Source organism: Clinocottus analis, unplaced genomic scaffold (assembly GCF_023055335.1).
Source record: "Clinocottus analis isolate CAN_PGR_092001 unplaced genomic scaffold, fCliAna1.0.p SCAF_15, whole genome shotgun sequence".
In the NCBI taxonomy this organism is placed as follows: Eukaryota; Metazoa; Chordata; class Actinopteri; order Perciformes; family Cottidae; genus Clinocottus; species Clinocottus analis.
In genome coordinates, this window is record NW_027175876.1 from 8731664 (window position 1) to 8745452 (window position 13789).

Consider the following 13789-nt stretch of genomic DNA (forward strand, 5'->3'; position numbering starts at 1 on the left):
TGGTTCTACTCTGAACTGTTTAATGGCAGCAACAGAAAGTTTGCTGATCAGTTGGGGAGTTGGGGCGTTCAGGTCTATGATTAGATCCAGCATTTCCCCTGCATGGATTTGAGCTAAATGCTCACCGCTAAGTAAAGGTACGTCTCCCTGAGCTGTCACTCTCTTCCTTTCTGGTGGAAGGGAGGCTGAGACAAGATAAGAGTTATTTCTGCCACTTTGGATTTAATCTAAGAAACAGACCCTGTACTTTACATGTGGTTAACGATCCCTCCAGCTCTACTTGGTCCTCTCATGTTGGACTAATGACAGACTGGACGCTTACAAGATAAGTGGTGTAACAGGAGAGTTGTGTTGCAACAGAACGGGCTGCAGCTGGTCAGTTAGCTCCTTTCATTAGATACCTCTGCAACACAATACATAGACGCCTTTGACTGCCACCGCTTCACATTCTGGCGATAATGTTAGCCCATTTTATTAAATGTTGACATCAGAAATTCTGGCTGAATCTTACAAATTGCATCTTTAATGTCTGCATGGAAGTTTGGGGAAATACAGCAAAAGCACAACAAATTTTATAGATATTTTGCAAAAATGAATGTATTGCTTTTGAAGCTGCTCGGGTCTCCATTTCAAGGCATCAAGGCCATGCTGTAAAAGACAGCTAAGGCGCTCCTACGTGAAGTCAACTAGCGTTCATTGTTTGCTATTTTATAAATTTTGCAGTTTAACAATAAAATAATATGAACATAAACAACAGACAACGTTATGTTCAGTACAGAGCAGGATCAGCACTGCAGTTAAGGGGTTCACGTAACACCTTAATAGGATCCATTACTTGATTTAATTGCATTTGGTCATTAAGCTAGGTGCCAGCATTAGCCTCATGCACAATGTGACATATGATATCTTTACAACGTGGCAACAGGACCAGTCAGGCAGCTCAGCCAGGACATTGATGGGCACTCATGTCACCAGTAGAAAGCCATTGTCAAAGGGCCACACAAACTCTTCGTATTGATGTGTGCACTGTGTGCTACATATATATATACATATATATATATATATATATATATATATATATATATATATATATATATATATATATATATATATATATATACAACAATGTCACAGCTTGACTAGCTTGTCTTTTAGAAATTAAGGCTAATTCGACTAAAACTGACATTCTGACAGAACGTTGCACACTTAGCGTTTCTGAGTGTTTTAATTACAGGTTGTCCATATTTATTTAGATTGTTGGTAATGCATCCAACTACACAGCAGCTTCTAGGAATTTTTAAGACCCATTTTTCTCACAGATGAGAGAGAAAAAAGGCACCTTCATGCAATACAAGGTTAATGGAAAGCGCTGAATGGTTTTCCCCTCCGGTGTTAATTGTGCTCTGTCTCGCTGCAGTTGTCGAAGAATGAAAAAGAAGCCCGTTCTCTTCGGTGGACAAAACACATCATGTACACACTGTTTTCTAATTGTTCTCAAACATTGGCATTGCAGTTTATTGTTATTCATCAATGGGTTAATAAATTGATCTCTTTGGACTATTCTATAACCACAACATAAGAATGACAAGGATACCGTGCGATGTGTACAGGATGTAATTTCAGTTTACATTTTTCAATCAGAATTATTTGTGTTATCCGGCACTGATGTTTATCATTGTGCCTATGTGTGTTCTTCTCATTTAATCCAGAGTTGTTTTCCATATTGTCTTCCTTTTTGCTGTGTAAACTGATCCGTGCGTGTTATGCGGTGCCTCCCCTTTAGCCAACACATGTCAGTTTAGGACAGCATCTGTTCCCTGAGAGCAGCTGAACGAGCTGAACCGGGGCCAGAGCGTGTACGCATATCAGAGGAATCAGGTGTCAGAGGCAGGTGACTGGGCTGTGGAGGCTGTAAAGAAAGAACAAATACATCTCACTTAGACTGATGGTACAGAGAAATATAGAGAGAAAGGAGGGTGGGAAGTCAGAACTGGAAATAATATAAATGTGGGTGAGAGAAAAGAAGCAGCAGAGATAGCGAGACATGCAGCATCTATTTTTAAAAAGAGCATTCAACTGAATAAAACATTATGGGGCTGCAGTCCAAATTACCAGAAATCACAAGGCAGGCGCAAAATAACTATGTCAAATTATAGCAGACTTGTCACATACGCTTTGTTTTTTAATTACACCAAGCTGGATTATTTCCACATATAATGTAACATATGCTGGACCCCAAAGACCCCCTCCAGTGTGTCAGGAGTAACAACCATAAAATGTTGTGTATGCTCTACAATATCAGCTGTCTCTTCCCCATCTCGTGTGTGCAAAAACAAAACGCTTGTTTGGAGTGCAGATGGATCAGAGGCAGTTAATAGTGTGTGAACCACACTTGCCCCAGTTCCTAGCCTTGATGTAAGTGTGTCTCTGCTCTTTTTATAATCCACAGAAAATTATCCTCATCATCATCATCAGCGACATCTGTGACTAATTATGCCCACTGTAGTCTTGGCAAGTGCTTCCCAAATGTGTTGTCTCACATACTCCGACAGCCCTGTCGGATTAACTCCTTCATGTCCCTAATTTGTTCATAATAATTTAATTTTAAACTGAATAATTATGTTCAATCAATTACACAGTACTCTCAATATTTAGTTCAATTTTGTCAAGTTTGCTTATAGGTTACAGTGAAAGAGTGAAAGTTCAACTATTTCTAACATATATTCATACAATTTGGCAATATAAAACATGTATCTACTTGCTATTGCAACACTTTTAATTACTGTTACCATAAAGCAAGGTATGCTTTAGGGCGGGGCTACCTTGTGATTGACCACAACGCTCAGGAAGTTGTATGTGTTTTTGTCTGACAAGGAGTGTGTTCATAAGAGTTTCCAATCAATTCTGGTGGCAAAAACTTAAGATGGTGCCAAAATGTCGCACTCAAGACTTTAAAACTCAAGCCAATCGGTTTGTCTACGACTACGTCCATTTCTTATGTACATTTCCAAACACAGATTTGTCCCTCTTATAATACGTCACCTAACTTAGTTAGCGGCAAACCTGCATGTCCTGCCTCACAGTTGTGTGGGCTGTATATTCAAACTTTCATACTTTTCGTAGCTAGCCGAAGTACGATCTGCGAACGAGAACAACCTGAAATATGCCAACGCAATCCATCCGTCCATTATCTGAACCGCTTATCCTCATTAGGGTCGCGGGGCGCTGGAGCCGATCCCAGCTGTCAACGGGCGAAGGCAGTTTACACCCTGGACAATGCAATCCATTAGTTATAAATATGTATTCTAATGATCTATAACTTTTAGCGGTCTACTTGAACCATTCAATTATTAATATTTTAATGTATCTGCTCTCTTGCTAACTGTTGTGTTCAGGTGTTAAGCTACATTAATGTGGATCAATTTTTTTCAAATAGTAATTCTATTCTCCATTTGTTGGAGAATGAAGCTACTCCACAATCTTTCCACGTACCTCTGGATGGGGATCACTGTCAGGCTCATTATGGAGTTGGTCATAAGATAATCGGGTACCAATGTAATCAGCAATCATGTTGTTATTCTGTGTACCTCTGCTCGTTTTGACATCATGTTGTTATTATTCTTGGCAGACTGTTTAGTATGCCCTCTTGCTTTTAGCATCTATTCCCAGAAGAAACTATTTCCAATTCCAGTATTGTATTATACATGTTATCACTTTCTCTCTCTCTCTCCTTTTCCCTTCTTGACCACACATGCACTCTTTTAAAGTAGAAAGTCAAAATGGAGCACTTGAAACTGATATGTCTGTTATGTGAGTTGACCTCCTAAAAGCCTGGAAAGAAATTGGAGTCCCTACATTAGCAATGACTACAAATTAAAGACTTCCTACCAACTAGATCCGGTTCAAAAACTTTGAATGTGGCTTCTATAATGGATATTGTTATGGATTTACTACATTGTGAAGCATGAGTTATGTATAAAAAAAGTTTTTCCTTCACTTTCTTTTATATGTCCTCCTCCTGTTCCTCCTCCTCCTCCTCCTCCTCCTCCTCCTCCTCCTTCTCCTCTTCCTGTTCCTCCTCCTCCTCTTCCTCCTCGTCCTCCTCTGCTCTCTCGTTGTGTATAGTATCTGTATGTAAACCCCGTTTTGGTCCAGCTGTGTTGTGAGTTTTAAAACGAGTCCATATCAACTGTGTATTAGGTACATAAATCATGTGATTTATTTAATTAGCTAACCCCCCCAAAGATCTCACACTCTGCTTGGAATGCCTTGCTAACTGACCTCATGGAAAACTGCGGCCTGCCAAGGTTTCCTCTCATATCCCCTAAAAAGGAACCTAAGGAGTACTTTTAGAAATAGACCCTGATAGGGATTTTTTTTTTCCACAGTGAAAGTAAAATACAAGACTAAGATGGTCTGACACACACAGACACAGAGTGTTGCTTTTGATGGAAATTCTCCTTCAGATAACGTGTAAATAAATGCGCGTGATGATTCGAGAGGTTTTATTACCACACAGGTACATTCAGGGAACAGAGTTACAGCTCACTGATGGCTGGTTGCTTTGGTCTTCAGGCTTGCGATGCTTTAATGTTTGGGCCTCAGCTGTGAGCTGGACGAGAGCACATGCTCCGAGGCCCGATTTGGAGCCCACGCAGGGGTAACCGAGTTAAAGTGAACCCAGACAGACGCTTTGCCATTGCGCTGCCTCCTCTGGTGTTACATCGGATGGCTTGAGATGAACACATCCCGTATCCCACGCGTTCTCTTCTGTTGTACCGGCTGGACAGGCTCGTCGTTCACTGTCAGGGCTTATAATGAAAAATTGATTAGGGAGATTATTCTTACTATTTTACAGTCTGCTGACAGCAGCAACAGAGTGATGTCAAGTTGATACAGCTGTACTGAATATAACAAAAATATATCCCTGCAAATATTCTGATCGGTTCAAAAGTGCAGAAATGATTGATGTCAAAAATCCTTTAAAGGAGCCACCTATCTTAATTGTGAACATGATGAATGAACTGCATTTATGACAGGAACTGACGACCGTCAGCTACCATGCCAGACGCTGGCCTAACCTTCAACACAATACTGGTTTGGTGTGGTTTTTGGACGCCGAAGCCTAAACCCTCGGCCAAGCAATTGCTCCAAACTGGCCCACACTCCAAAAGGGCGTTGGGAATAATAAAGAGAGTAGCATGATGTTGTTTTCATGCAGCAAAAACTACTGAACCAGAAATGATTTGTGCAGTTTATACCTGCAATTTTGGCGGGACGGGAAGTACAAAAGTGGTTGAAATTATAATCTTCTTCTTTAACCCATTTTTGTTTGTGTCGCTGGTCAGTCCTGTGCGTTGTCTGCTATCCCACAATGCCTAGCGAAGCAAATTGTTCATGGCACTTTGAAAGCAAACAGGTGCAAACTTTGCATCAGTCAGTCTTTAGGGAGAAGGTTGGGGTAGAGTATATCTTCAACAACAGTTTTGTTTGAACCATCATCTTTCTCTTACTTTAGCCAATTAGTTTTATTCGCATAAACCTAACCGAACCTAAACTATAGAGGTAGCGAATGAGAAAAAGGACAAACAACCAGTTTTGTAATTTCTGTAAGTCTGGTGCATTAAGGCCTAATGTTAAACAAAATGTCTGTTTTTATTGTTTCAGGACAAATAAACTTAATTAACTGATGGCACTAACATACAGGCTACCATACCTTACGGCCTCACTGAATGTTACTGCATTGAGATGATTGAATTAGCTGAAATAATCCATAGAAAACAAATGAGGAAACTATGACTCTCTTTTCTGAAAGTATAATTGCACTCATTGACTTTATATATGACTATTGTTTCCCGAACAAAGCGTATTCCTTAAGTTCTCACAGACATTACACAGCAGCTGTCAGCAAGGCCTTGTGGGTCAAAAGCCGAACGGAGGCGGGAGGACCGGAGTTTGTGTTTGAGAGCCTGAATAAACAATCACGGGGTCGTCTGGAGTTTGAGGTGTCTGTGAGTGAGAATTGATGGGGTGGAGGGATGGATTTCACATTCGAGATGGAGATGTGACATCATTCGTGGGACATACAGGATCATAGTCAACTTTTGATGAAACATCTTCTGGTGTTATCTTTCTTGTTACCTTAATGCTAACAAGTGGACGAGAGTTACAGTGTGTTGGCTCGTGTAATGATGTCTTTGGCCAGACGCAGCTGGAGATGAAAGGGAGCTGTGGAGACGGCATGCTGGGAGGCAGAGTGGCCCGGTGCCAAGCGGTTTATTTGCACGGTTGTACAGAACATTACTCAATCTGCGCAGCTTTTTGGAGATGGCGTAAATGCGGATGAAAGTCACGTCACTCTGGGATGGCTGCTCGGGCCACCTGTACAGTGGAGAACTAGGCTGGCCATATACGGCTGAACGTTTTGATTCTGCGTAACACCTCTGAGCACACTTCAGCAATGCAGGAGGATTTTGTTTACGAACCACTACAGTGATACACACCGACAGTCTTATTAGGTGACATATTTCCGACTCAGGACACCGTAATTACAATCATTTGGAAATAATCTAGATACCTTGCTCATCATTTGTACAAATTTCCCCATAATTCACATATATTTGGTCAACTAAACATCATTTATTTTATGCACAACAGCAACCAACACTTTGAGAATGTTTTCCGTAAAGTAATTAAGCACATGAGATGCTATCCGATCCTTACACAAAGACAAACAGTATCCACTCGGTACTGTTTTCACCTCTGCCTCTCAGTCTGGAGTGAAACCCTGCACCACACGCTCTCAACTCTCAACACACACACACACACACACACACACACACACACACACACACACACACACACACACACACACTGATGAGTGTATTATACAGCGTGACACTGGTTGGTCTCCAGGGTGCAGAGATGTCTGAGGACATTATAAGTCACCACTGAACCCCAGAGAGCAACGCTTCCACCAGCGTTTCTGTTGCTGTGTCCACATCCTGAAGTCTCCTCTGTGGAGACTTTTGTTCGATGTATTTAACATGTAACATGCTATGTTTCATAGCGTGGTTTGTAATCCCTATGGTGTGCACATATTTATATTTCATGTTGTATATTTCCAATCTTAAAACACTTATTTAACCTTTGTGCTTTCTGATGTTTCTTATTTTGACTCACAAATGGGTTTCAAAAGCGTCTCCTTTTTTATTTTTAGAAATTCCTAATAAATTAGCCCTGATCTAGATAATCCTGCCTGATTGATGTGATGGGACTTGATGAATAGGTTGTGCTCCACCTTGTTGGCGAGAACATATTGTGCCTGATAATCAATGGAAATGTAATTGAGTGACAGAGAGCTGGAGCCCTGACAGGCCCATTATGCCTTTCTTTGATGTATTTTCAAAGCCTGCGTCATTAATCAGTATAATGAAGGTGATGCTGTGTTTTAGAGGTAGCTACCACGAGGAAGGGACTATACAGACACACTGAGCTGAGCTGACTGTCTTATTAGGAGGCAAACTAGCAATCACAGCACCAAAGGGTGAAACAATATCCAGCATCAATGATATTATTTGCATTGCTACAGATGAGCACAGTCAGAAAATGACATTGAATTAGAAAATCTGAATAAAGGTGAATGTGGCACATAATTGAATAAAGATGTGTGTCCATCTGCTGGGATGAATGCGAGGATTAAAAATGGTGAAATTAGAGGTTGAAAATTTACATTAAAGACTTGAAATTGTATTAGCAATGTTTTAGAATGGCAAAGATATTGCATGGAAATATTTATGCTCTCTGTGAAATGATTTGTTTGAATCATTTAATATAGTCTATTGCTAGAGGCTTTAGGATTGGCTGTAAATTATGATTCTGTAATGAGAGGCAGCAGCGAGGAGGGAATTACAGTTCAGAGCATGGTGCACCTGTGTTCTGCTGACATGTGGAAGCCCAAGCCTCGCCTGCTTGTCACTTTTGCCTAATAGGTCTTTCAAAAGCTCTTATTGCCTTTCAATGTTGTGCAATTTTCATTTTTCCTTTCAAATGATAATTACAGAAATTAGGTTATGAGACAATTAGCCTCGGGTTGTGGCAAAGTCTTTGATTTTCCTTTTATGTGTTGCAACAATTCTAACACAAATTGAGAAACGGAGCTAAGTTTAGAGGGGATTACTGTTTCCTGATGGCCTGTAATTTCCCAGATGTCTTCTCTATGTTTTCCCCCTATCTACACGTGAAGTATGGGCAAATAGTTGCATCCCACGTATTGACTGTGCTTCATCTTCAGCCACTGCAAGATTCCACGCTTCTCCAGATGTCAATCAAACCTCTTTGGTCGATTGTTTATTTCACCTTTCGGAGCGGTGAGGCTGCACTTCTCCTCTGCCAGTGGCAATGACTGTAATCCATGTCAACAGAGCGAGTGGCCCTGATGGCGTTCCCCTGCGTGCCAGGAAAAGCCGTGGAGACGTCCCTGTCTCATGATAACTTTGTCACTGCTGCGGGGGAGCGGGTGAGGCGAGGAGAGGGGAGGAAGAGTTTGTCATGCGGGCCTCTCCACTCACACACACGGCGGCGGGAGCGCTGGAGCTTGTCGCCTCCAGCTCCTGCGTTTGCCGTTGACGAGCACCGCTGTCACTCCAGTCGTCCCCACGTCTCGATAAGCTGCTCCCTGCTGCTGACAGCTACTGACAGGCCTGCAGCTCATCCCGTGTGCTCACCTGAACACAATGTCCTGCTCTTTTTGTAATGAATGAATGGTCAACAAGTGGATTTACCCTATTTACTCACAAGCGTGTACTTATAAAATATTACGTACTTCTTAGAGTAAAATTTTAAATGAGAAACAACACAATCTTCCTCTTAACATTTTAAAATACACTCAGGGGTTTTGCTTCTATACTTGAGACACATTGTGTCTGGTATGAGCAGTAGGTTATGGTAGCCATAATTAACCAATGTTATTAATAATTATTTTTAATGGAAGCATGTTTGTATGTGAAAAGACACAATAAATAATATTACCAAATATGACTTGGCGTGACCAAAATGTATCTGCACTTCAACTTCAAACATATGCTAGTCCAAACACAGGACTGTAATGTTCTCTGGGATATGATATGGAAAAGATGATGGTTCTGTGTAAATGGGACTTTTATAATGGGAAAAACATGTCGGACTTCATACACTAGGGGTCAATGCTGGGTACCTTTGGCTGCTTGTCAACACATTGGATAGGTTCCCTGATGAGAGGCAAATGATGGAACACAAATCAACACTGAAAATGTGTTTTCTTATCAAAGAGTATTTTTTTATTGGATTCAGCGAGGAGTCAAGTCAGAAATAAATACTTGTGCAAGATTGAACTAAATGTAATTTGGAATTATAATATTCTTTGGTGCAGAGCTTGAGGGGAGCCTTGTACCCTTTCAAATGGAAGTAATAATGGAAATTCTCTTCAGAGGGTTATGTTTTTAATGCATATTCATGATGGATCAATAGAGCATGTTAAAATTCACAGACCTTTGCTGAAATGTTGGAAAGCAGACTGACAATTATAGATTCATGCATTTTTATTGGAGTAACTATTGCAGAACAAGCACTCTAGATGTCACTGAAGAAGTGTGGAAAATTGTTCAATTCATTTGAAAAGATAAGATTATCAAATGATAGCAATTAGTAATCAAGAAGAGATGTTGAGACAGTAAGCTAAAAGTAATGAATGCCTCTTGGGTAAAATGAATGTTACCAATAAGTACTTAGAAGAAATCAATTAAGCGTCGGGGGATTACATGTAATGCATAAATGGTCTGCTCACTAAAAGCAACAAATGAATGGATGCAGATAACACAGTCCACAGTTTGCAAATGATGAATGCTTGAAATAGATGAAAGTATTGAATATTAACTTGAAATTGTTAGCTAAATAATTTGATAATGTTTAGTAAAAGTAATACAATTTATTTCAGGTCAGTACAAGTAACAGATAAATTGTTAAAAGTATTGAAAAATAAGTTGATATAATTATCTTAATACTAGGTCTAAGCTAAAAATATTTTTTCACTAAACAATTTCAATATAAACCTTCACTGATAGATAAATGGTTCAAATGAAGTCCCTCCCAAGTTTACTTGGTAAAGTGGTTTTAATAAATCCACTACTAATTAAAACAGAGTACTCGTCAGTCATCTCTCTGTCATCAGAAAATGGGACGAGTGTCTTTGTAGGAATGAGATAAAAAAAAAATAAGCAACGCTTCTATGACGCAAATGTCTTTTTGCTCAGGTCAGGTTTTTCCTTCCACAAGGAGATACATCAGTTGTAATGGCTCTTATTTTGGCGGCCCCACTGGGAAAGCTTTAAACAGATTTGGCACCAGACAGACAGATGGCTCAACCGCACGGATCAGTGTGACAACAAAACCAGGGCCCAAAGAATTAAATCAACCCCTAGAGTAATTACATTCAAACTATTGGTCAACCTTTTCCATTTGCTGTTCCCATTGTTATCACGGACATCATCTGTCGGCTCCTGTGTGCAACAGGTCAACATGTGGGGAATATATCTCAGCCAGTAATGATGTTGCATGCAAGGGTGCCGTATGCTGTGGGACAATAGGAGTGAGAGGATGACGTTATGAGACAAAAGGTTGGCGCTTAACCTGAAATGTGCCGGAAGGAAGCACAAATCCGTCCTGATTTTCATGAGCTCTACAGTTTGAGTGCATACAGAATCACTCACAGTCAGTGTGACTCATTTTGTGTCTTAAATTGGCTGATGGCTCGACAGTATTCTCTACCCGGCCATTTCAGCCACTGACAACACAATAGATCCATATAGTAAATGGTGTATTAATCAGCTCCTTCTTCAAACTTTGGCATGTTCTGCATAAAGCTACTCAACCAACTCAGAATTTGGATATGATTTTTTTAGGCTGAAGACTCAGTGGAGCGCACACAGACCCTGAGTCAGACACTGCTGACTCACTCTATTCTGTGACAAAGCTCTTATAATCCAAAGATTCAAATAACTTCAGGACAAAGAGTGATTTTACTAAATAAACCAAAAAAGGTCCGATATTTGCAACGTGTCCTGTTTGTTTGATCTCGAAAAATCTACAGGACTAATTAGGTGCAAATACTCATTAGCTGAAGTCACTCTGAAGAGACAATGGCCAATGAATTATGCAGGCCCTTTCTCCCATACAAGACATCAATACTTGGCCATTCCCACCACGCTGCTGTTCATCCTCATCTTCAATTGCACCCTGCCTCTCTGAAATGAAGAGTCTTTGAATGTATAAGATATGCTGCTCAAAGAATACAATCTGTTTGTGTATCTCTCTACTCTGGGTTTGACGTCCTAAGCCTCCAGCCTTCTTTTCTTAGACCCCTGTCCGCCGCTCTGCAGATTTAATTAGTTCTGCCCTAGTAACCCTGCTCCTTTCTCCTTCTCCCCCTCAGGATATGGCCATGCAGCCCCCAGCACGAATGGAGGGAAGGTGTTCTGCATGCTTTACGCCCTCCTGGGCATCCCTCTCACCTTGGTCATGTTCCAGAGCGTGGGTGAGCGTATCAACACCTTCGTCAGGTTCCTGCTCCACCGCCTGAAGAAGTGCCTTGGCATGAGGCGCACTGAGGTCTCCATGGTCAACATGGTGATCATCGGCTTCATATCCTGCATGAGCACGCTGTGTGTGGGGGCGCTGGCCTTCTCACACTTTGAGGGATGGAGCTTCTTTCACGCCTACTACTACTGCTTCATCACGCTCACCACCATCGGCTTCGGGGACTATGTAGCGCTGCAGAGTAAGCAAGCTCTGCAGACCAACGCCAAGTACGTGACCTTCAGCTTCATCTACATCCTGACGGGCCTGGCCGTGATCGGAGCCTTCCTCAACTTAGCGGTGCTGCGGTTCATGACCATGAACGCCGAGGACGAGAAGAGGGACGCCGAGCAGAGGGCTCTTCTCGCCCACAACGGACAGGCGGGCGGACACATCCACTGCTCCACGGACCAGGCCTCCTCCTCCTCCACGCCTTCCGGCTGCGGCGGAGGAAATGCCGTCGGAGGCAGCGGGGGAGGGGCGGCGAGCCGGGGTCTCCGTAACGTTTATGCTGAAGTGCTCCACTTCCAATCTATGTGCTCCTGCCTTTGGTACAAGAGTAGAGAGAAGCTGCAATACTCCATACCCATGATCATCCCACGTGACCTCTCCAGCTCGGACACCTACATGGAGCAGGGGGAGGCCTTTTCAAACCCCCTGCACTCTAACGGCTGCGTGTGCAGCCTGCAACACAACTCGGGCATCAGCTCGGTTTCCACTGGTCTACACAGCATCAACTACAGAAGACTCAATAAACGCAGAAGCTCCATCTAACACCTGGAGGATTGTCTCGCTTTTAAGGTCAAGTCTCACTGAGGGACCCTTCCACTGTGGTAAAGAATTAGCTGCGGACGTCACAAGGACACAACTCCAGTCCTGAAGAGATGTTTGCTTCTTTCTGGCAATGAAGAGCTGGTGCTGCGGCTTGTATTTAACCTCCATTAGCGAAGCACAAACCATTTAGGACAAACATCGTTGTGCTAATGGCTGTTTAAGACACATTCGTTACACAATCTCTGGAACTGTTGCTGATAGAAGACAGGCGAAAAAACACGTGCAGCTTTTTCTGCACCTCTGGATTCGAATATTAACTATCATAATATTGAATTCAGTGTGTTTTCTTTCATTCATAACATAGAATTTCATGTTCTATTATGAAAAGGGACAAGGTACACTGTGAGACAGGTTTTTAAGAGGGATTGTGCATTATGTCCCGAAATGAAGAAATATTTTATTGAATAATCTTAAATACACTTTTTCCAAAAGGAATCTTTGGTTGTAAGTATTATACTCACTACAGTGAAATGAAATGTTGTATATATTTGGACACGTCACTCGTTCTGTTGGTGGTATTGAGGGAAAGCATATTTTTTCAGTGAAAGATTTAAAACATATTCTCAGTGTCTTCTCCTGTGTGTCTTCTTTCCCTCCATAAGAAAACACACATTCACGTCATTTAAATGACAGATGAAGCATGTCTTGCTGAAGGAAGGGCCACTTGTAGCTGTTGTGGGAATCAAACCTGTAACAATGTCTCTAACCACTTAGGCCTCCCTGCCGACCCTTTCAGACCTCATCACTATGAATCGGTTTTGCATAGTGTCTTCCTGCACATCAAACTATTGTACGTACCTGTTGCTCATCATATGTTTTCATATAGCACAACTATATTCTGATAGTTTAACTTAGAGCATATAAGGTCACTTTGTGCAAAATAGAGAGTCATATCTTATTCACTGCTGCACCTTAGAAGACAGTTGTGTATGCTTTTGGGCATTCAGCGCACTATTTTATTTTTGTATTTAATGGAATCACATTAAGTTTCGTTTTGTGAATGTTACGCTCTAATTCATTCTTTCTTGTGTTATCAGTCTTCAATGTTTGACTTGATACTCTGTGATAAATGATTGAGAATAATAGCAGTTAACCTCACTTGTAAATGGCCTCAGAGTTTGCACCTCATGCACTTCGGGGTCTTTACTCCAACCAAAACAAACTTGATTCAGCCAAATGAGGTCTTTATGCAGTGTTCATTTGTGTCCTTCTTTTGGTCCTTTTCTTGCATATTCATTATTATTTCTTTCTTTTTTCTAGTTTTACTTTACATTGTCTCAATATTTTAGTCATATCACATTAATGTCAGTCACATTTTCAGCTTTTCTTTTATACTGGAACAGTC

At 41.3% G+C, this 13789-nt stretch overlaps 1 protein-coding gene across 1 annotated transcript in view; it reads left to right on the plus strand.

The window, feature by feature from the left end:
* kcnk3a (potassium channel, subfamily K, member 3a) overlaps window positions 1-13789 on the plus strand; it is a 29439-nt gene extending 15650 nt beyond the window's left edge. The window contains exon 2 of the mRNA XM_068577135.1: window positions 11468-13789. Within this exon, the coding sequence (XP_068433236.1) occupies window positions 11468-12384 (917 nt within the window). The 3' untranslated portion in view covers window positions 12385-13789. The remainder of the gene's footprint in view (window positions 1-11467) is intronic.